Source organism: Balaenoptera acutorostrata, chromosome 1 (assembly GCF_949987535.1).
Source record: "Balaenoptera acutorostrata chromosome 1, mBalAcu1.1, whole genome shotgun sequence".
Classification (NCBI taxonomy): Eukaryota; Metazoa; Chordata; class Mammalia; order Artiodactyla; family Balaenopteridae; genus Balaenoptera; species Balaenoptera acutorostrata.
Genome location: NC_080064.1, coordinates 132,051,020 through 132,075,941, shown reverse-complemented (window position 1 = coordinate 132,075,941; position 24,922 = coordinate 132,051,020). Strand labels below are relative to the sequence as shown.

General features: G+C 36.8%; 1 protein-coding gene across 16 annotated transcripts in view; it reads right to left on the bottom strand.

Annotated features, from left to right (window-relative positions):
- The window catches only part of PRRC2C (proline rich coiled-coil 2C), a 102,248-nt gene that overhangs the window by 54,742 nt on the left and 22,584 nt on the right, over positions 1–24,922 (bottom strand). For 12 of the 16 annotated variants that reach the window (XM_007165303.3, XM_007165304.3, XM_007165316.3 and 9 more), the window contains exons 2-11: positions 16,910–17,075; positions 15,220–15,397; positions 12,151–12,260; positions 10,920–11,045; positions 8,749–8,969; positions 4,746–4,828; positions 4,029–4,162; positions 3,861–3,948; positions 2,691–2,835; positions 1,109–1,162 (exon numbers count right to left, since the gene is read on the bottom strand). In XM_007165303.3, the coding sequence (XP_007165365.2) occupies positions 1,109–1,162; positions 2,691–2,835; positions 3,861–3,948; positions 4,029–4,162; positions 4,746–4,828; positions 8,749–8,969; positions 10,920–11,045; positions 12,151–12,260; positions 15,220–15,397; positions 16,910–17,021 (1,251 nt within the window). In that variant the 5' untranslated portion in view covers positions 17,022–17,075. The remainder of the gene's footprint in view (positions 1–1,108; positions 1,163–2,690; positions 2,836–3,860; positions 3,949–4,028; positions 4,163–4,745; positions 4,829–8,748; positions 8,970–10,919; positions 11,046–12,150; positions 12,261–15,219; positions 15,398–16,909; positions 17,076–24,922) is intronic. The other 4 variants (XM_007165305.3, XM_007165308.3, XM_007165313.3 and 1 more) reach the window with 2 other exon arrangements.

The following is a 24,922-nucleotide window of genomic DNA, read 5'->3' as shown; positions in this document are numbered from 1 at the left end:
GTGACAATTTGCTGATAGATTAGGTTGGATGTAAGGTAAAAGAGAAGAAAGATTTAAGAGAGACTTCCATGTTTTAACCTCAGCAATGTCATTATCTAAGATAGGGAAGACGGGAAGACAGTAGCCGAACTGCCTAAGTGTGGGTGAGGGTTTTTATGGTTTGCACTAGTAACTGTCAGATATCTACCAGAGATCCAAGTGGAAATGCTGAGCCGATTGCTGAATACAAGACTTTCGAAGTCAGGATAGAGCTTTAAGGGCTCGAGATACTTACTGAGTGCCATCAGATGATCCCCCAGGGAAAGAATATAGTTAGAAAAAGAAATGAGAACACAGCCCTGAGCCCTCCAACACCCAAAGGCTTAAGTACAGGAGGTCCAGAAGGAATATAAATTTAAGAAAGAGAACAAAACAGTATGATGTCTCAAAAGCAAGTTTTTAAAAAGTTTTAAGAAGGATGGAGGGATGAAGAGATTAACTATGTCAACTGCTGCTGAGATTAAGTAAATGAATACAAGAGAACTGTATTTGGCAAGATGGAACAGTCATTACTAACCCTGATAATAACAGTTTCAAAGGTATAGTGGGGAGATGAAAGCGTAACTGGAGAGGGTTAATGAGAGAGAAAGTGAAGGCAGTAAGTGTAAACAGCTCACTAGAACAATTTGGCCATGACGGGGAACAGAGATATAGGTAGGAAACTGTGGGGAAATGGAGTGTAGTGGGAGTTAAAGAAGGGTTGGTGTTTAAAACTTTTTTTTAAAGATGAGAGAGAATATTACTGGTAACCGATAGAAGATGGGATCCAGAGAACAAGTAGAAGGGTCATCCTCAGGAGCAAGGGCAACAGGAAAAGAGTCAGACCAGGAAGGGCGCTCAAATGGGAAGAAGAGCTGCTTCTTACTTTCTTGGAAAAATCAGGAGCATGCTCATCAGCTGAGGAGGAAGAGGGACAGGCTAAAGAGGAAGACGTGCAGGAGCTACAGTGTGAAGTCAACAACTGTTTCATAAACATTATAAATAAGAAACACACAGAGGACATTTCCATTAAAACAAATAGGGCGACTAATACATACAGACCATTAACAAGCATTTAGTTAAAATTTACCTGCTGTGCAAGCAACTTTGGAGGTGGTGGTAAGTGTGAAGATGGTCCACGTTCCTATTATAAAGAAAAGGATTTTTACAAAGTAAGATAAAAAATATCTACTTGAAATATTTCTGACTGCAATGTTTTTCAGTGAGACCAAAAGACTGCAAAAAGTAAAACATCTTTATCCTTTTCTCTTTTTAAATAAAAGTACATCAGTCTCTACAAAATAACTTTATGTTCTATACAATCACTCAGCCATTTTAATTAAAGTTACAATCTCCAATTAACTTTGTTAAGAGTAGAATCTTAGTGTACAAATTCTAGAATTCTAGCCCAGGTAATCTGGCTGTGAAGAAGTATGCCTCTAATTTCAAATTTTTATTTACATAAGCCCAATTGTTTTTCTAATGGCAAACGAAACCTTTCAAATTTATATAAGGAAAAGAAACATCTAAAACATTGGAACCAGATACATATAGACTATTCACTTGTCATTATTCATATCAGTGCCACACACACGTACGCAAATCAAAACATCAAGATATGGTCTATATTTTTCTGTTCTTTTATCATTCCCCATTATGCCAGTAAGTTAAAAGTCACACAAAACACAGATTTTATTTAAAAATTACTTTAAAAATCCTTCTTTTCCAGAATTCACAAATTTATTTTCCAATGGCTAACCAATGCCTTAAGAATAAAATTCAAACCTCTTGTATAGCATACAGGACTTAACAACTACTAGTTCTTACATAGCTCTCTTACTCCTCTCCAATGTCAAACTGCTGGGGACTTCTTGATTAGGCCATGCTTTCCTATACTTCTCTAACCTGAACATGTCCCCACTGCTTGGAATCACCCTCTTCCCTTTGTTTACTGGCTAATTCCTGCTTCAAGTATCAAGTCTTTTGTGAAATGTTTTACATAGAATTTTCTAAGAACTATGTGCACCCTTATCACGGCACTGTTAGCTACTTACTTTTACCTCCCTGAAGGCACCGATTCCTCCATCTGTTTTGTATGAACTCAACAAATACATGCTGAGTATACTATGAATTACTTAAGTAGGCTCTCTGGAAGATAGCCCTGTTAAATTCTCACTTTGCAGTGCAGTTCTTGCTACATCTTAGAGGTAGGATCAAGTGTATCTGTTGCCCACATACTTCCCCCTTTATAACAACATTCTTCAAAATGGCTCAGATTACATAGATTTCTCTACTCCCTAGTGTGATTTCCCTACTCAGATAACATACAATTTCACACATGAATACTAACTAGGATTTACGAAGCATTCAGTAAACTATAAAGCACTTCAGTTATGTTAGTTTGGAAAAACAATTTATCCCTCCACTCTGACATGCCCAAGCTGCTATAAGAAGGAAGAGTGAAACTTTAGTTTCTACTCGATAATTTTAGCTACTGTATTGATAATTCCTGTTAGTATGCAATAAAATTATGGTTTAGGTCTAGAGCTATTTAAGAAAAAATAGGTAGTTCCCATTTCCTAAGTCTTTTTCCAACTAACTCTATGATTATGAGATTAATTCATCCTTGTCACTTGTCTGCAGTGACAAGAATCTCCATGAGTCCAACAAACCTGATTAAGTGGAGGTCCTTTCCCATAGGGACCTTTTGCTACTGATGGATGGGCAGGTATCTGAGAAGATGACTTAGTGTTGAAAACTTCATCTGCTTCTTTTCGGTTTTCAGTGTTTTCAGAGGCTTTTGAACCTTGATACTCACTGAAGAATCAAAATCCAGGTGAAATAAAAAATAGAGTGGACAGAATGTACCATAAGTAAATGCATTTTCTCAACGTAAAAAAGACATTATTTCCATACAATTTCAGGGGGAAAATGTATCAAGGAATGAGATGGTGTTGTAACCTAGCACTGCTAATTTATTCATTCAAGAAATATATGCTATATATCAATAATGTGATGGGGCCTGGGCTTGGCCAGATTATCACAAGATACAAGATGCGATATAGTACTTATCAAATACGGACACTCACACTTGACACACAATATGATTCCATCATTTTCTATTACCCCCACCCAAAACTCTCATCTGAACACAACTGAGTAATATTCCAGATAATTAATTAATGTATTCTAATTTGTTCTGATTTAATGAAAAAGAGAAATCAAACTACGGTATTTTAGTAGGCATCTCACAACTGATCATGAAACAGCAGTGTATTACAACACTATGGCTGAAAAATTATACCAATATGTGCGTGCAAACTCCTGTTTATCTTAAGAGCCCAATTTTTATGTCACATAACCCATATATTCCTGACTCTGATGCCCCTATATTCCAGAAAAAAAGAGAAAAAGCTCCTATTTTCCAAGACCTTATTGCTCCTTGCTAAGTTTAAAAAATCAAAGACTTGAAGCAGCTGTTGTAACCCAAGTAATTTCTCTCCGATTTTATAAATGTGGATCAGGTCAAGTAAGTAACAAGTTTTAAATGGTCCCGAATACTGTTTCTCAAAATATCTCCAATTAGATGACAAGCATCTAAATAGCTTCTTTTTAAAAATAGGTATTTTCTTTAGAAACATCAAACTCTTAATTCCTTGATTATCTGTACTTTTAAAATTTGGCTCATTAATCGCCTTCCCACTCAGTAAAAATCCTTGGAGTAGAATGTAGAAATTCTATAAGCGGGGAACAAATACCTATTAATGAAACCTCTCTGCGTAAATGGCTCATGTTACATCAACAAATTCATACTATTATTAGTAAGAGATATCACAACTTACCTGCTGTTTTCTTTAGGACTACTACTTCCCTGCTCATCATCATCACTGAAATTCAGCTGTTCTGTATAATCTACTTCCATCTGAGCACCTATTAAATTAAGGAGAACTCAGATTGACTGCTTCAAAGCATCTAAAAACTAAAAGTGCTTAATTAATCTTGCCTCTTACCTGCCCAACCTTCATCAGCTTCAGCATCTAGGTTATCAAATTTATCAAGCTCCTTCAGTTCTGACGCACTAAGGATGGAGGGGCGTTCAGGCTCAGAGGCCCATGAAGGAGGTGGGCCTCTTCCTCGAAGGCCTCTAACCAGTGACAGGTTATGAAAGAAAAGGATACTAAATTAGGAAAATATTAGAAGATTGGAATTTAGTTCATTTCAATTCAACATTAGTTTTCTATACCATGATATACAAAATATTTTGCACCTGACGTGTATGAAGAGATTATAAAATTAACACAGAAATTTAAGACAATACATAATTATATTTCTTGTGCAGATATTTAATAGCAAAGTTTTCAAACATTTAAAATAAAACAAATATATGTTAAAAGATGATATGGCTAAGACTAATACTAATCTCAAAATACACTAAGCAAAAAAAAAGAGAATGGGGGTTATCAACATCATGCAAGGAAGAAGGAGTAAACAAGTGCCATCCATTTTTGGGGCCACAATTTTCAGTTTTCAGAATTTTATGTCAACTGATTTAAAGTTTTAGAAGAATAAAGTATTTTTGTTCTGTCTTACAAAAGTTAGCCAATTACTTGTTAATGGCAAATGTACCTTGAAGATAGAATAATAAATCCCCATAATCCACTCAACCTCCAGAAAATCTTAACAAGTATACATATACCCTGCAAACTTTAATCATTTAATAGTCTTACTTGTTTGTTTCAGTTAAAGAAGGTGGAAACCTCATGGGACCATGTAGAGGAGGATAGGCCATCCTTGGATACTGCTGAAACATCTGTATAAAAGAAACAAAAATTGATAAAATCTAGCTACCCAGTTATTTAAAAAAAAAAAGATCACCCTGACTAAGCCTGAAATTATAATTTATAGAAATGATTAAAATAAACAGTACTGTCAATAACTAATTTTATCTACTGGTATAGATGATCATTCACCCTCAAAAACAAGCCATTTATAAATCTACTACCTCCACCAAGTCATTACAAATAGAGGTAATAACTAGGACACATCTTATTAAGAACTTCTGTTACCCCATTAACAAAGTTACATAAAAATGACTGTGTACTGAAATGAAAAAGTAAAAACGACAACATGCATGCACCCCAGAAAACTTCAGTTTCTTAACCAAGTTCAAATATCAATACTAGAAATGATATAATGTGAGACCTCATCCTAATACAAGAGTAGATTAACTGAAAGCAGATTTGCTGATAAAGAGGAACTCAGTTCAGATAAAAGGATAGTCCATAACCCAACAGAGTTGAAGGAGGAAGTGGGTAGGGAGCTAATCGAGAGATTTTCTATGGGTAGGGCATAGGTGGATTCTGAGTCATTACACAGATAGTAATTATATACAGAGGCCCAAAGATGATGCTCTCCACGGGAACTTGGCTTTGAGAATCTGACTTTAGGAGAATTCTAAGATAGATTATGAAGGCAAATAATAACACCAAGGGATTCATCCTATGATTTGGAAGGGAAGAAATGTCAAGGAGTGCTTCATTATTTACTATTTGCTTATATCCAGGTTAAATTATGTTTAAAAAAAAATGAAATTGTATTATCTTAAATACATAATTTATATCCTGAAATAGTTTAGCTTTTCTTTAAAAAAAACTGATGAGGGAATTGCTTTATACTAGAAGAAAGGCTATGTTTATATGATTGTGCTGTGTAAAGAAGAAATTTCTAAGTAGGGTTGAAGCAAAAGTTAATTAAGATAAGCAACAGCTGAAACTCAACAGGAGAAGCTTTTTGTTTGGGGAATACTCGAGAATTTTCGGTTGGATCACACTTTACACTGAAATTAGCAAATACACTATTGGAGGCAAATGTTCATCGGTTAAGTTGCATTAGATCCTTCTGCTGATTATTTAGGCATAGATATTAATTTCGTGTGGTATTAATAAATGTTTGAAATTTAGCAATTTGCCACAAAAACTGCAGAAACAGGGGACTTCCCTGGTGGTGCAGTGGTTAAGAATCCGCCTGCCAAGCAGGGGACACGGGTTTGATTCCTAGTCCTGGAAGATCCCACATGCCACGGAGCAACTAAGCCCGTGCACCACAACTACTGAGCCTGCACTCTAGAGCCTGCGAGCCACAACTACTGAAGCCTGCACTCTAGAGCCTGCGAGCCACAACTACTGAAGCCTGCACTCTAGAGCCTGCGAGCCACAACTACTGAAGCCTGCGTGTCCTAGAGCCCGTACACCGCAACTACTGAGCCTGCACACCGCAACTACTGAAGCCCATGCGCTCTAGGGCCCACATGCCGTAACTACTGAAGCCCGCGTGCCTAGAGCCTGTGCTCCGCAACGAGAAGCCACCGCAATGAGAAGCCCGCGCACTGCAACGAAGAGTAGCCCCTGCTCGCGCAACTAGAGAAAGCCCGCGTGCAGCAACGAAGACCCAACACAGCCAGAAAAATAAAGTAAAAAAAAAAAAAAAAATTGCAGAAACAACTATAAGTTCTCAACACATAATAAAGGTGTTTTAAATGTTTTTGTTTAGTGAAACATTTTATTTGAATAAATTCATTGATGAAATTGGGAACAAAGCTCACTTGGTCTCCCCTCTTACCTTCCCCCTTATCCCATTCCACCCCTACGCCCGGAAATTCAGGCAGGGGTCCTTGAAAGCACAATTTGAAAAATCTTAGGAGACAAGTATTTGGATGCAAATCATTATTCAAGGTCAGGTTAGCATATAAGACTGTTTTATCATACACCCCAACTTTTAAAGAAAATATTTAACAAGTAATTGTATTTAATAATTTATTTCCTTCTACCTTAGAACGGTTAAGTAATAATGATACAAAGAAAAAATAGAAAATGTGGTTGGACCTTGACTACTTAGGAGTTAAGTCATAAGAAAAATAAATGTATGAACTAGACTGTTCTTTCCTTTGAGATTAATGGTTTTCTCAAAAAATGTAAATTTATTTACTTGAGCACATGTAACTTGCCACATAATTTCACAGTAGACTGAGAGCAAATGAATGAATGAGGGCACCAAATCTAACTACTAATTTATAGGAAATATGGGGGTCAAAAGTATATATATGTGTGTGCGTGTATATATATATATTTGTTTATTTTTTAAATTTCCCCTGCCCAAGAAGCAACCACTATCAAGTTTCGTTTCTTTTCTTTTTTCTCTTTTTTTTTTTGCCTGCACCGTGTGGCATGCAGGATCTTAGTTCCCTGACCCGGGATCGAACCTGTGCCTGTATTGCGAGTGTGGAGTCTTAACCACTGGACCGCCAGGGAAGTCCCCTCAGAAGTATATATTAAATGAAACTACAAAGATGGAATCTGCAAAATACAGACTATGAGAAACTCTACAGGAAAACAAATAAATTGTAATAGATATGCTCCAAAGAAAACAAGAGATAAAGGAAAAGAGGTACCCATAGATAACAAGATTACTAAGAAAAATATAAACCATCTCAAGAATAGATGTTATCTGGATCCTAATTATGAGATAATCAGGGAAACTAGAATATTGACTTGGTATTTTAAAAAGTATTTTCAGGGACTTCCCTGGTGGCACAATGGTTAAGAATCCACCTGCCACTGCAGGGGACACAGGTTTGATCCCTGGTCCAAGAAGATCCCACATGCCGCGGAGCAATTAAGCCTGTGTGCCACAATTACTGAGCCTGCGCTCTAGAGCCTGCAAGCCACAACTACTGAGTTCACATGCCACAACTACTGAGCTCACATGCTGCAACTACTGAAGCCCGCACGCCTAGAGCTCGTGCTCCGCAATAAGAGAAGCCACTGCAATGAGAAGCCCATGCACGTCAACAAAGAGTAGCTCCCGCTCACCACAACTAGAGAAAGCCCGCACGCAGCAACAAAGACCCCACGCAGCCAAAAAAAAAATAAAAATAAAAATAAAAAAGAATTTCTTTTTAGGTGTGGTAATGGCACTGTGGATTTTCCGCTAGTCTTTATCTTTTAAAATATAACCTAAAATATATATGGATGAGATGATGTATCTAGGATTTTAGTAACGCCAGGTGGTGAGAAATAGGTGAAAAAGATGGACCACAAATCGATAACCGTTGAAGATGTATGGTAGTTATGGGAGGAAGAAAGTTCACGCTTTCTTTTATCATTTCTTTTTTGAATGTTAAAAATATTCCATTATAAAAAGTTTTTTAAAAAAATTCAAGGTATACTAATAAAAACTTCATAACTAAAGCAGGTATTAACCTTTTCTTGTGCCATGAACAACCCCTCTGGCAGTCTGATAAATCTTATGGACCGCTTCTCACAGAAATGTTTTTAAATGCATAATTAAAAACACAGTATTACTAAGGAAACAATTATACTAAAATTCTGTTACCACAATATTTAAAAAACAAATTTGTGATACAGTAATGTATGTGCTTCATTAAATAACACTAATAACTATTTTGAAGTAATGCTGAGTATAAACAATATTTGCAATACCTAAAAACAATGTAATGTGATATGAAAATACCTATGATCCCTAAGGATAAAACATGGGTACTGCTGATACTTTCTGTGATTTGATTCCTAAATTCATAATCAAAGAAAATTTTAATTTTTAGTTAGATGTTAATGAAAATAAAGACCTCAACTTTTTCCCATTCCAATTCTTTCCTTGGAATCCAGATCAAAAACCTCTTATTTAACCACTTGCTGACTCAACAATACTCACGTAAGAAGGCATCATAGCTCTGTATTGGGAAGCAAGGGCAGGCTGTTGTCCATTCAGTTTAGCCTGTGGAGGACCACAAGCTATCCTCTTTTCCACCACTTTGAGGATATCATTTTGTTCTGATGTTCCAGCTGTGCTTTCATCCTGGCCAGACTTTTCATCTTGGTCAGATGTTAAAGGTGAACTAGCAGATTTACCACCATCTCTCCAACAAGCAACATCTGGTATGAAGAGAGAGAGAAAATAAGAAAAAAATCTGAAAATGGAACAGAGTGAAACCAAACTAGGCACATTTCAAGAGAAGTTAAGCAAGTAAGCATAGTGAAGGAATAGTGAAAGTCTAACCTAGGCTGTACTAGAAATTTAGACTTTGAAGGTGTTTAGGTAGTCAAGAGCAGTGGCTTCCAAAGCAGAGACCATGTACCTCAGAGCAGCGGTCCCCAACCTTTTTGCCACCAGGGACCGGTTTCATGGAAGACAATTTTTCCACGAACGGGGGGAGGGGGGGTAATGGTTCGGGTGGTAATGCGAGTGATGGGGAGCGGCAGATGAAGCTTCCTCGCTCGCCGGCCACTTACCTCCTGCTGTGCGGCCTGGTTCCTAACACGCTGTGGACTGGTACTGATCTGCGGCCCAAGGGTTGGGGACCCCTGCCTCAGAGGGTACCACCAAAAGCAAATACTGAGGTCAGGGAAGAAAATATTAGAACTTCCCTATTAAGCTTCACCAATTTTTGATACAGAGATTAAAATCACTGTTATACCTGAGGTGTCCTTAAGAAGGGGGAGGGAGTTCCATAACCCAGAAGGATTGACCGTGATGCACGCTCTCATTCGTTTTCAGTCTACTATTGCTAGTTACATGTGCCCAAGTGAGCAGATTTAGTGACTGCATTACCTGATTCAACTACACTTAACCAAATAAAAGAGATAAATGGTGTTACAAGGAAACCCTGTTTGGATCGAATGGTCTCTACCTCCTGCTATTCACACCCTGTGTAGTCCCCTCTCAGCAGTGTACCAGGACTGGTCTGTGTAACCTGTAGAATAAGGCAGAAGTGTTGGCTGTCTTCTCTGAGAACAGGCTATGAAAGCCTAGGGGTTCCATCTTGGGTGAGAGATGTTCGTCTGTCCCTCCTTATTTTTTCTGAGGAAATCCGTTGTGAGCCGCCCACATACAAATGAGCCACCATAAGAGAGCTTAAAACAGCAGCCCTAGTCAAGTCAGCATCAGATGACAGTTTCACTGCAATTCTGTTGACAGAGAACCAACAAAACCTGAGCTAGAACCCCCAGCTAAGTGGCTCCCAGATTCCTGACCCTCAGATACTGTGTGAAATGGTAAGCCCAGTTCAGTTTGTCTTTTTGAGTTGCCAAATTTGTTACACAGCAACAGGTAACTGGTGAAAAGAAACTAAACAAGAGAACAGTGGAGCTGACACATCTATTCCTAATACAAACTCATCAACCGCATTACAGTAATTAAAAATAAAAATTAAAAAAGGTGATTTACCCAGACCTGGCAAGAAATGAGCCAAAGAGGTAGAAAATGTATTAGGTTATCAAAAACATGGATTTGTAACCATTACTGTAAATAGGAACTTCCCTGTACATGGTACAGGTTTCTTTGAGATATTTGGTAACAACACTATGAATCCAATATAATTAATAAGATGTTTTAAAATCTCTCAAAGATTTTATATTTCTATTTTTAGTTTCTGCTTTATAATGTACATAATACAAGTATCTCTTACTATCCAAATTGATTGGTTCCTTGGTTTGAGTTCAGAATATTAATAGAAAGCGAATGGATATAAATTATAAACAAATATTTGCATATTGGGGAGGTGTGCTAAAAAATTTTACTATTGTAAAAATGACCAAATATTGATGTGCAAACAAGTCACCTAGGCATCTTGTTAAAATGCTGACTTTTGATTTAGTAAGTTGGGTGTGAGGCCCAAGACATATACTTCCAACAAGTTCTCAAGTTAAACTGATGCTGTTCATGTAAAAACCATACTTGAGTGACAAGCAACTACAGTTACTATCTGCCTTTTCAAACTAGTGAGTCATCATACATACAGCAATAGCAGACAGGAGGTTATATCACAAGATAAAACACAAATATAATCTCATTCTGTATTTTTATTAAATAGAAAGTATTCTTACTTGGTGGGCGTAAACTGGGTCCAGGTCCATAGCTGTCATCAGTTGATTCTTTTTCTTTTTTTTCTTGATCCCCAGCTGCCTGCAGGCTGGGAAATTCTTGCTGAAAATGACTATTCACCTGGATTCCTATGGATTTTTTAAAAAAAAAATTACATGTAACTTTTATACTGAAGATAATTCAAAAACCCTCCCAGGATAGAGCTCTGTCTTTTTTTCATAATTTATTCCTCATTTCAATGGTGACTGTTCGTATCCATAAAACTTTTAAATTTATCTAGAATTAGAATCCCTTGGAAAGTTAATGAACAGCCATGAGGAAATAAAAATCTAAGAAAGGAATCTGCCAGACATTGTTCCAGTGACTCATTAAAGATAATGAGGCAAGTAAGGAGAATTTCACTTCTGTTTCTCTTTTATTACGACTCCTTTCATTTTCAATATAAGTAAAATTCCTTTACTAATAAATAGCTCTAAGAATCAGTTCAAATAATATTGCTAAAATAGAATTTATGAATCAACACTACAAGTATCACGGTGAGACTAAAATGCTTCATTTTAATTTATTGCGGAGATACTGATTGCACCTCACTATTCACTCATTCACCTATCTACCTACCTGCCCGCCTATTTATTTTTATACTTCCATAAATTTAAAAGAGCTGATTTTATTAGCTTGAGGGCCCAGATGGGTTTTTCCATACACTGTTTTATAGACATGTTTTGCAAGTGGGAAAATTAAGTTTTGTTGGGGATTCCAATCATTCCTAGCAGGGAGGGAAGTATTACAGCTACTGTGCTTTATGGCTACTCTCTAGGTCTTCTCTACCACGGAAATCGTGAACAGCATGTTTGAAACAGAAGAGGTTTAGGGGCACAGATGGAAAATAATATGGTTTCTAGCAATCAACATAACGTCTGGATACTTTTATGTCTCAGAGCTGAAGGCATAAGATTTTGTCTGGTCATGTAGGGTAAAGACAGAGTAATGTGGGCACAAGGTACCTTAAAGACTCCTTCTTTAATCCCTATTATTGGCTCATACATGGCTCTTAACACTGAAACTTAACTAGCCCAAGAGAATTTTTACAAGACCCTTTTTTTCAGGGCCTGATAATATCTTTTGACAGTGTTCTCTATCCCTGCCAAAACACCACAATTTGCCCCTTACCTCCTGCATGGCTGTTCAGTAACTATCAAGCCTAACCAGTTTCCCCAGCTAATGTCCACTTACCATCTCCTTGCCCACCTTGCTTGTTACTGGCCCATGATTTGGGAGCAGGTGCTACTTCTGGGGGAGCTGCAACCCCAGGTTTTGGTTGTGCTGGTGGAACTTCTGGTGCTCTTAAAAAAAATATGAATCCATTATTTCAGATATTATATGTTTAAATAAAATAAATATTGCATTTAAGCTAAATTTGTATACAAATTATTTTGGCTACACATTTACTCAGATGCACCCCACTATGTTTTCCCTCTCCAACATTCCTTTAAATGAAGTACAGCTATTTTTGTCCCCTTTCATTTCTACCCATGAATAACCCAAGGAGATGACAGCTTTGTTTTTAATTTTGGAAAGAAAAGAGGGGAGGAAGGGAGGAAGGGAGGAAGGGAGGAAGGGAGTGAGGGAGGGAGGGAGGAGGGGAGGAAGGAAGGAAGGAAGGAAAGAAGAGAAAGAAAGAAAGAAAAAAAAGAAGCACTCATTATTGAACATAGCTACCAAAAATTTGTTTTGAAGGAGTGAACATTTATAATTAGAAATAACATTATAGTCATACATACAGCCTGGATTGGTGGGATTAACCAGGGGCTAAGGCTAAGCAAGCTCTCCATTTGGCAGTCAACAGTTTCACCACTGTACATATTACTGTTAATCAAAAGAGGTAACAGCAACTTGCCTGATGCATCCCCATGAGTAGAAGGTGTTTTAAAAGGGTCTACAGTTTTATTCAATTCTTGTAATGAGTTAAGGCTTAAAAATGAAAAAGGCAGTTAACGGGCTTAAGAAATGCAATATATTTCTGGTATACTTAGACCTAAAACTGACTTGCTACTATAAAATAATTCTATAACAACTAAGAAGTAGAGAACAATAAGTCTTTAGTAAACTTCACCCAAGCAGTTGTATTTATTATATAAAGCTCCCCAAACCAGAATAAAGAAACTTAGTGACAGATATAGGCAAAAAGCACTAAGTACTCACGTTCTTGTCTTATTTTTAAAAACTACCACTACTTAGCTTAGTCATTTAATAAACCAAGAGCCCTGAATAATCCGTGACACAGAATGCTAAATATTTATTGAATTAATGATGATTAAGCAGGGTATTACTAATTCCACGCCAGCTTTCTTGTGAATTCTTTATTCATTCAAATAATATTACTTGAGCACCTATGATGTGCATCAGGTATAGTTTCAATGAATCAGGCAGACAGAAACTCTTAGCTTCATGAAAAGTAGTTAACAGAATCAACTCTTAAATCATTTTAGAAAGAGAATGCCTGATTTGGTGAGGATGGGATAGGAGGGAACCCGACAGTGTATGATACAAGGAAAACCGTGATTAGCAATTCTGTCAACTGTTCTACCCTGACACATAAAAATACTGCCACTACACAAAAACAGAAATATAGATCAATGGAACAGGATAGAAAGCCCAGAGATAAACCCACGCACATATGGTCACCTTATCTTTGATAAAGGAGGCAAGCATATACAGTGGAGAAAAGACAGTCTCTTCAATAAGTGGTGCTGGGAAAATTGGACAGGTACATGTAAAAGTATGAAACTAGAACACTCCCTGACACCATACACAAAAATAAACTCAAAATGGATTGAAGACCTAAATGTTAAGCCAGACACTATCAAACTCTTAGAGGAAAACATAGGCAGAACACTCTATGACATAAATCGCAGCAAGATCCTTTTTGACCCAGCTCCTAGAGAAATGGAAATAAAAACACAAATAAACAAATGGGACCTAATGAAACTTAAAAGCTTTTGCACAGCAAAGAAAACCATAAACAAGACCAAAAGACAACCCTCAGAATGGGAAAAAATATTTGCAAATGAAGCAACTGACAAAGGATTAATCTCCAAGATTTACAAGCAGCTCATGCAGCTCAATAACAAAAAAACAAACAACCCAATCCAAAAATGGGCAGAAGACCTAAACAGACATTTCTCCAAGGAAGACATACAGATGGCCAACAGACACATGAAAGAATGCTCAACATCCTTAATCATTAGAGAAATGCAAATCAAAACTACAATGAGGTATCATCTCACACCGGTCAGAATGGCCATCATCAAAAAATCTACAAACAATAAATGCTGGAGAGGGTGTGGAGAAAAGGGAACACTCTTGCACTGTTGGTGGGAATGTAAATTGATACAGTCACTATGGAGAACAGTATGGAGGTTCCTTAAAAAACTAAAAATAGAACTACCATACGACCCAGCAATCCCACTACTGGGCATATACCCTGAGAAAACCATAATTCAAAAAGAGTCATGTACCAAAATGTTCATTGCAGCTCTATTTACAATAGCCAGGACATGGAAGCAACCAAAGTGTCCATCATCGGATGAATGGATAAAGAAGATGTGGCACATATATACAATGGAATATTACTCAGCCATAAAAAGAAATGAAATGGAGGTATTTGTAATGAGGTGGATGGAGTTAGAGTCTGTCATACAAAGTGAAGTAAGTCAGAAAGAGAAAAACAAATACAGTATGCTAACACATATATATGGAATCTAAGGAAAAAAAAAAAAAAGGACATGAAGAACCTAGTGGCAAGATGGGAATAAAGACACAGACCTACTAGAGAATGGACTTGAGGATATGGGGAGGGGGTGGGGTGAGATGTGACAGGGTGAGAGAGTGTCATGGACATATATACACTACCAAATGTAAAATAGATAGCTAGTGGGAAGCAGCCGCATAGCACAGGGAGATCAGCTCGGTGCTTTGTGACCACCTAGAGGGGTGGGATAGGGAGGGTGGGAGGGAGGGAGATGCAAGAGGGAAGAGATATGGGAACATATGTATATGTATAACTGATTCACTTTGTTTTAAAGCAGAAACTAACACACCATTGTAAAGCAATTATACTTCAATAAAGATGTTAAAAAAAAAATATTGCCACTAAACCCATGCATAGGAAAAATTACACAAAAGTTGACTATACAAAACACTTTAAAGGGCATAGCACAACACCTAGAACGTAAGGAACTCAAACATAAGTTCCCACAAAGAAAGGGGAATGATTTCATTCTTTAATAGACTTTGACTCACTTTTCTTCTTCGTGTTGCTCTTGTTTTGATGCCCATCCTGTGCCATCTTTAGGTACGATGTTCACATTAGGATCGTTGCCTTTGTTTTCCGCTTTGAGACTTGGGAGGTTAGCAGGTGGAGGCATACGCCGTGAAATACCAACTTTTCCAAGACTCTGTAATCCATGTCGAGCTGCAACTAAAGATCAATAACATCAACTTTCTTAGTAACTATTTTATTCTTAAAACAAAATAAAAAGACAACAGGAATTAATGGGATCTTGAATTATTATTTTCTATTTTAAAATGAAAAAATTAAAACTAAGCCACACACCTGCAACATACCCAATGTAGAAATTATACTAAAATTAACTATCAAGCCACTGAACAGATGCTTTAAAAATTCTAACAACTGGGACTTCCCTGGCAGTCCAGTGGTTAAGACTCCACGCTTCCGGGCTTCCCTGGTAGTGTAGTGGTTAAGAATCCGCCTGCTGATGCACAGGACACGGGTTCAAGCCCTGGTCCAGGAAGATCCCACATGCCGCGGAGCAACTAAGCCCGTGAGCCACAACTACTGAGCCCACGCACCACAACTACTGAAGCCCGTGCACCTAGAGCCCATGCTCTGCAACAAGAGAAACCATCGCGATGAGAAGCCTGGGCACCACAATGAAGAGTAGCCCCCACTCGCCACAACTAGAGAAAGCCTGCGTGCAGCAACAAAGACCCAAGGCAGCCAAAAATAAATAAATAAATAGAGTATACAGAAAATAAATAAAATAGAACATACATTAAAAAAAAAAATTCTAACAACTGAACCAACCCTATAAACTACGAAAAAGAAAACACTGACAATGCTGTTTTCTAATTTTTCCAGGGAATCGATTTTAAACTCGAAACTTCATATGTTAAAGAATAAACATGATATGAAACAGACTCACAGACATAGAGGACAGACTTGTGGTTGCCAAGGGGGAGGGGAGTGGGGGGTGGAGTGAGGGGGGGGTGAACTGGGAGTTTGGGGTTAGCAGATGCAAACTATTAAATACATAATGGTAAACAACAAGGTCCTACTGTATTCAATATCCTGTGATAAACCATAATGGAAAATAATATGAAAAAAGATTGTATGTATATGTATAACTGAATCACTTTGCTCTACAGCAGAAATTAACACAACACTGTAAATCAACTATACTTGAAAATAAATTTTAGAAAAGAAGAAATATGCTACCTTTATGTACATAATGAACACTGGTAATGCACCATACAGTATCATGTGTACATGGTCCAGTTTTCACTCTTCACTGTAAACACTGGGTTCAAGGTATTAAAAAACAAAACTAAGAACCACAGGACTCCCTCTAGTCCATAACTAAAAGTGGTAGAATAAATCCACTAATACATAGCTTTATGCCTATTAATCTCATTGACCAAGTCTCCCTTTTGGAACCACATAGTTTTATTTATTTTCTGATAACAAACAGGAAAAAAAAACATATTTTAAAACATTTATAAATTTTCAACTTTAAAAAATTCATATCCCTTCAAAGATGTGTACGTATATAAAAAGTCCAATGTAAACAGGCCTGCATTAACATATGTTTGCCCTAGATCCTAATAGCAATAGCTCTAGTGTGTCATTTATAGTAATAAAACAAAACCATGAAAACTATAAAAAATAGAAATGCCATTTGATTTTACTCACCTGTGGTTTTCTGAGTTTCTAATGATTTACCCTTGTAAGTATTAAATAAACTGAGTGTCGCATACTTTTTCCCATCCTTTGCTTTTGCGTTCTGGCCTGACTTCTCCGACATTTCAGTGGAAACTCATCGAGTCCAGAACGTCCTGCCACACCCCTTAAAACCAGTCTTTAAGATGCACATAAGAAAGAAAAACAAGGAGGAAAACTTTAGAATTAGTTTACTAAAAGCTGTTAGTAAATCCAAATGTTCACAGAAATTCTGAAAAATAAAAACATGAGAAATTAAATCAATCTTCAATAACTCACATCAACAATAATTTCAAGAGCCTGTTTAATACTGTAAAATTCCAACAACCAAAATGTGACAAAATTAATCAAAATAAGCTTCCATGTGCTTGGTGAGTATATTTTTTATGATTTGTAACCATTTAACTACACTATAGAGAATAAGGGTTTTAATCCATACTGAGATGAACAGTTCAAATACAGTGAATCTATGGATAATGTCTTTCTATTTAATAAACAAATATCATTCAACTTCATAGGACTGAGATGACTGGCATGATCAGCTTACACATATGGAATCCAAACGTGACAGAAGAATAACATAGTTTCCCTATAAACTGCATGCCTGTGTTTTCAGGCAGTTATGTGTCTAACAAAGATCTATTAGTTTAACAGTTTAGAATAGAAAGAACATTCTATTTTCTCTGCATTCTGCAAAGAGTAGAATACTTCCTTATAAACCCAAGGTACATAAAAACAATATTCTATTTCATGGCTATGGAGTAAGTGTTCAAGAAATGGTGTACACTTGTCAAAACAAGTCTCTGTGTATATTAGAAGTTATTAGAAGTACATAGTATTTTAATGAACATTCATATACAAAGAGAATGTTCATCTTTGGAACTAATGTATCCTAATTAACAACTAGTTTATTAATAAACAGGGCAAAAGACACAAATTAGGTCTCATACTATTTCCCTTCAATTTAATGAGGTGTACATTATCAACCTTAGGAGTTGGATTTTTTGTTTGTTTTGTTTATTTTGTCTTCAGGGTGGAAGTAGGACAGGAGGCGGTGAATTCTACCAATAAACCATCAACAACTAAAAGCATGGGAGCTAAAGATAACACAGAATAGTATATAATGCAAAAAGCATTCAAAGTTAAGGAATGCCTGTGTAGACCCTACCATCATAAAAATCATTTTATGTACTAGTTTTACATTTGTCAATTGCAGAATAAGCATCACATGCAGAGAGGTGATTTTATATTCATATCACCTGCCACAATATTTATGGCGTTCCATAAAATTTATCAATAATTTTCACATCTGTTATCTCATTTCAGTCTAGTAACTTTATAATACAGTTAGTATTCTGATTTTACAGATAAGGAAACTGATGTTCATGGGTAAACAAGATTGGATTTGAAATCAGGACTTCTGGGTCAGTCCATTTACACCATGCCGCCACCTCCTCATATAACTGTAATCACTTAGCTTCTCCAAGTATACATTTACGATAGACCATCTTTCCTTGAAATAAATTGTGAAAACGACTCACCTGCAACCAAAAGAACTACATTAATGAATATAAGATGGCTTACAATCATATGTGGCAGAACGTATATAATTAATTTTATCCCAAGGGTGCTAATGATGACAGTGTGAAGAGAGCTATCTATATACTCCAAGAATCTATCCTGTTGACACATTTTCACCAATAACATGGACAAAGATATACAGGAAGAATATTCACCTCCAGTGACAAAAGAGGACAGTGCATATTCATTAGACGACAAAATTAGAATTCAAGGAGATCTTCCTTCAGGTGAAAAAAAAGTAACTGACATATAATAAAAAGTCAACTTGTTCTTTCACCCTCATTTGATGGCAATTTTAACACCTAAGAATCCTCAAACCCCTCTTAACCCTACAACTACTCATGCAGCACTCTTAGTGGAGACCCTCACGTGCCTACATCACAAACAAAGCAACAACATTAAGAAAGAAACTCCTTAAACTTCCTAGGGGGAAACCTACAAGGCCACCGGCATCTACATCCATCTTTCCTAAGGGTTTCCTTTCCTTCACCTATTGTTACAGTGGTTCTCAGCATCATCTAGAAACTTGTTAGAAATGCAAATTCTCAGGCTCCAACCCATACCTACTGAATCAAACTGAGGATGGGGCCCACCACTGTGCCTTAGAAAGCCCTCCCAGTGATTCTGAAAAATACAAAAGTTCAAGACTCACTGACTTACTACAAACAGATATATGCTAAGCAGTGGTCGGTCCTTAATTCTTGCCACACATTAAAATCACCTGGGGATTTAAAACATACCAGTGTCTGACTTCCCTGGTGGCATGGTGGTTAAGAATCTGCCTGCCAATGCTGGCGACAAAGGTTTGAGCCCTAGTCTGGGAAGATCCCACATGCCGTGGAGCAACTAAGCCCATGTGCCACAACTACTGAACCTGTGCTCTAGAGCCTGTGAGCCACAACTACTGAGCCCGCATGCCACAGCTACTGAAGCCTGTGCGCCTAGAGCCCATACTCTGCAACAAAGAGAAGCCACTGCAATGAGAAGCCCACGCACCACATCGAAGAGTAGCCCCTGCTCACTGCAACTAGAGAAAGCCTGTGCACAGCAAGGAAGACCCAATGCAGCCAAAAATAAATAAATTTACTAAAAAAAAAAAAAGTTTCTAGGGATGTGAGGTGGGATCTGATCATCAATCCTTACTTTGAAAATGCTCCTCAGTCAATTCTAATATGTAAGCAGTCTTCAGAACCACTGCAATAAAGGAAGTGTATCTTTCCTCCCATTCCATTTAAGGCCAATCCTTCCTTCTGTGCTACCCATCCTATCCTCAACTTCTTTCTCCTTCTAAATTCATCTCTGTAGGAAATCTCATCCAATTCTAAGGCTTCAACTACCAACCAATCATGCCAAATTTATATCTCCAGCCCAGAACTCGGTGTTCTTACAGAATTCTACTGCCTGTTTACATTTCTCCTTTGTTTTGAATAAAGTTTCAACTTTACCTAGAACACAGGCATGTACTTCACATTAAGCATTTCAGAAGCAAACCTACCAAATATTCACAAAGCATGCGAGGAATACTGTAGTTAAAAATATTAAGTTGAGAGTCAACAGTGAAAATATCTCAACATTTGACAAAATGCAAATGTTATGTAAGAAGTCAACAAATTGAAGAAAAAAACTTGCAGAAACCCAAACATTAATGCTATATGAACAAACAATTCACTATAGAGAAATACCACTAAGCAAATGTATTAAAATGTTCAATTTTATAAGTAAACAAAATGAACAAGATAGGGCAGTTCACCTTGCCCATTGGCTTACATAAGGAAAACAAAGTAACATAACACAATTTAACCATAGGGTGACAGAATATCTAATTCAACTCAGCCACCACAAAACATTAGAGCCTGGAAATAATCACAAAACGAACCTTAATTTTCCTACTTAAGAGTTAAATAAACTAAAAAATTGCCTTTAAATTATAAGGAATTTCCAAATACAAAAAAAAAAAGAATAAGAAAATTCCTGCAAATATATAATAAAATTCAAGTTTGAATAGTTCTTTTTAAGGTTCAAAATTCTGTACAAAATTTCTCCTTCCACTATTACTAAACTACTGCCTATATGGTATGCCCTTCAGTACATGCTCTTTCACCAAACAGATAAACAAAGTACATACTGGGTATATTCTGAGGTAAGAAAGATGGCCAGAGAGTCAGCTTCTCAGGCCATTAGAATAGAGAATAAATTTATTCTTTCATATCCTATGAGCCTCTCCAGTATAAAACCCAAGAAGGCTTTATAGTACTTACTACCCCCCTCCAAAAGTAAATCATAAATACACATGATTGAAGCTAGTACAAATGCATTCAAAAGATAATTCAATCAAAGATAAGAACAAACTATCACAATGTACCTATTTCTATAAAAGATTATGCATTTCTAAAGACAAAGAATTTATAGCCATAACAATAAGACTGGATAAATCAGAAAAGCCAATTGCATTCTAATGGTTTGCCAGTTATATGTGGGCACTTTCAGCAATCCCACCCCTGGGCATATATGCAGAGAAATCTCTAATTTGAAAAGATACACGCACCCCACCCCTATGTTCATAGCAGCACTATTTACAATAGCCAAGACATGGAAGCAACCTAAATGTCCATCGACAGATGAACGGATAAAGATGTGGCATGTATCACAATGGAATATTACTCAGCCATAAAAAAGAATGAAATAATGCCATTTGCAGCTACATGGACGGACCTGGAGATTATCATACTAAGTGAAGTCAGAAAGAGAAAGACATATACCATATGATATCACTTATATGTAGAATCTAAAATATGATACAAATGAACTTATTTACAAAACAGAAACAGACTCAAACATAGAGAACAAACTTGTGGTTTCACCAAAAGGGTAAGAGGGGTGGAGAGGGATAAATTAGGAGTTTGGGATGAGCAGATACAAACTACTATATATAAAATAGATAAACAACAAGGTCCTACTGTATAGCACAGGGAACTAATAAACCATAATGGAAAAGAGTAGGAAAAAGAATTTATATATATATATAACCTGAATCACTTTGCTGTACACATGCATATGTAATGTGTTTATATATACTGTCCAGTGCAGGTAGGTGTGTGTAATTTTACTTATATATAAATAAAACAAGAACTTAAGATACTGAATTGATGTGATCCCTAACAGAGAGGAAAGAAATGAAGTGAGCCCTATGGCTTCCTGAGCTTACTGCCTGGAGAGCTCCCAGGTCACAGCACTGAGAAGGGAACTCAGAAGAGAGTCCAAGTGGAGGCTGGGAGACTCCCTAAGTTGAAGAAATGAAGCTGGGCATTCAGGATGACCAAGATAGCTAGGATATAATACTGGAAAGAAGAGAGGTATACAAAGAGAAAATGCTACAGATCTGCAGAGGATCTGTTCCCCCTTGTGTATTCAGCAGAGCATCAATATGTATGTGTGTGAGGAAACCACCCAAAGCCAGGAAAGAACCATCTGAAATAATCAGAGGGAACAGTGCCTGTTGCTCAGGAGGGACTGGGAATAGCACCAATTCTCACATGCTAGACTTTAAATCACACTGTTTCTGGTAACTGAGTCCCAAGCAAATCTAAAGAATGTTTATTTTAAAAAATGGAAAAATATCCAGCACCCAAGAAGGCAAAATCCACATTGAACAATTCAATTAAAAACTACGCAGGCAAAGAAGCAGGAAAATATGAACCATACTGAAGAGAAGAATCAATCAACTGAAACCAATCTAGCTGACCCAGGTATCAGAATTAGTGGATAAAAATATTATTTTATATAACTGCATTCTATATGTTCAACAAGTAAAAAGATTAAATATAGAGACATGAAAGATAAGGCCTGAGACAGAGTTAGGCAGCCTAATATGTGTAACTGGAGTCGCCCAAGGAGGTGGGGTGAAAGGAAAAATAATGGCCAGAATCTTACAAAATCTGATGAAAACTATAAATACAGATGTGAAAGACTCAACGAAGTCCAAGCATAAGAAATATGAACTAAACCATACCAAAGCACATCATAATAAAATTGTTCAAAACTAATGATAAAGAGAAAATCTGAAAAGCAATAAGAGAAACAAACATAAGAGTTAGAGCAGAGGGAATTCCCTGGCAGCCAGTGGTTAGGACTCTGTGTTTTCACTGCCAAGGGTGCGGGTTCAATCCCTGGTTTAAACTAAGAGGAACTAAGAGGTTTATAAAAAAAAAAAAAAAAAAAAAAAAAAAAAATTAGAGCAGAATCCTTGTTGGAAACCATGCCAAGTGAGAAAATGTTGCAGCCACATGCTTAAAGTATTGAAAGAAAAAACTGATAACCTAGAATTCTATATCCAGCAAAAATACTTTCAAAAATGACCAACAAGAGTTTCTCAGACTTAAGAAAGATGAAATAATTCATCATTAGCAGATCTACACTCTAAGAAATGTTAAGTCCTTCAAACAGGAGAAAAAAAAGAAAAAAAAAGTTACCAGACAGAAGGCTGGATCTACAGAAAAGAATGAACAGCACCAGAAATGGAACTAAGTAAGAAATGTGTGAAAAACACTTTTTTATTATTTAAATATCTTTATCCCAGGAATGCAGAAGTGGTTTAACCTTCAAAACTCAATAGAGGCATTTCACCATATAGTAAACTAAAACAAACACACAATTATCTCAATATATGCAGAAAAAGTATCTGACAAAACACAACACCCATTCCTGATAAAATCTTCTCAGGAAACTAAGACTCAGCCTGATAAAGGGCATCTATTACAACCTATTTTAAAAAAAAATAAAGTCTATTAATAAAAAACAAAAACCTATAGCAACATCATACTTAGTGGTAAAAGACTGAATGCTTAACCCATGTTCTAAAGAACAAAGAAAGGCTATCAACTCTCACCACTTCTGTTCAACACTGTCCTAAAATTTCTAAGCCAGTGCAGCAAGACAAGGGGGGGAAAAAAAAGGAAGTCAGATGGGGAAGGATGAAATAAAACTATTTGCTGACATGATCATATACGTAGAAAATCTGACTAAGTCTAAAAAAAGCTACTGGAACTAAGAAGAGAGTTAAACAAGGTTGTATACAAGATCAATATACAAAAATCAATTATATCAGTGCAGAGTAGCAACGAACAATCAGAAATTAAAGTACAACTTATAACAGCAATTAAAACTAGGAAATACTTAGGGATATATCTGACAAAAATTGTGCAATATTTGTATACTGAAAACTACAAAACATTAAAGACCTAGATAAATGGAGATAGGCCATGTCTGTGAGTCAAAAGACCCAATAATAAGATGTCAATTCTTGCCAAGTTTATCTGCAGATTCAAAGCAATCCCAAACAAAACCTCAGAGGGAATTTTTCTACAATAAGCAAAAGAATTTTAAAAAGAAAAATAATGTTGGAGGGCCAACGTCACCTGATTTCAAGACTTATAAAGCAGCAATGAAGACACTGTAATAACAGTGTAAAACAGATCAACAGAACAGAATATAGAAAGATATACAAAACTTGGGACTTCCCTGGTGGTCCAGTGGATGAGATTCTGCACTCCCAACGCAGGGGGCCCAGGGTTCGATCCCTGTTCAGGGAACTAGATCCCACATGCCACAACTAAGACCCAGTGCAGCTAGCTAGCTGAATGAATGAATGAATACAAAAATATACAAAACTCAATGCAAAATGGACCATAGCAAAGGATACAAACTTGCAGTTAGAAGATGGGTTAAGTTCTGGAGAGCTAATGTACAGTATTATGATTATGGTCAACAACACGGTATATGTATTTCGAAGCTGCTAAGATTTTTTTTTTTTTGTAAACATCTTTATTGGAGTATAATTGCTTTACAATGGTGTGTTAGTTTCTGCTTTATAACAAAGTGAATCAGCTATACATATACATATATCCCCGTATCTCCTCCCTCTTGCATCTCCCACCCACCCTCCCTATACCACCCCTCTAGGTGGTCACAAAGCCCCGAGCTGATCTCCCTGTGCTATGCGGCTGCTTCCCACTAGCCATCTATTTTATATTTGGTAGTATATATAAGTCCACGCCACTCTCTCACTTCGTCCTAGCTTACCCTTCCCCCTTCCCATGTCCTCAAGTCCACTCTCTAGGTCTGCGTCTTTATTCCTATCCTGCCTCTAAGTTCTTCAGAACCTTTTTTTTTTAAGATTCCATATATATGTTAGCATATGGTATTTGTTTTTCTCTTTCTGACTTACTTCACTCTGTATGAGTCTCTAGGTCCATCCACCTCACTACAAATAACTCAATTTCGTTTCTTTTTCTGGCTGAGTAATATTCCATTGTATATATGTGCCACATCTTCTTTATCCATTCATCTGTCGATGGACACTTAGGTTGCTTCCATGACCTGGCTATTGTAAATGGAGCTTCAATGAAC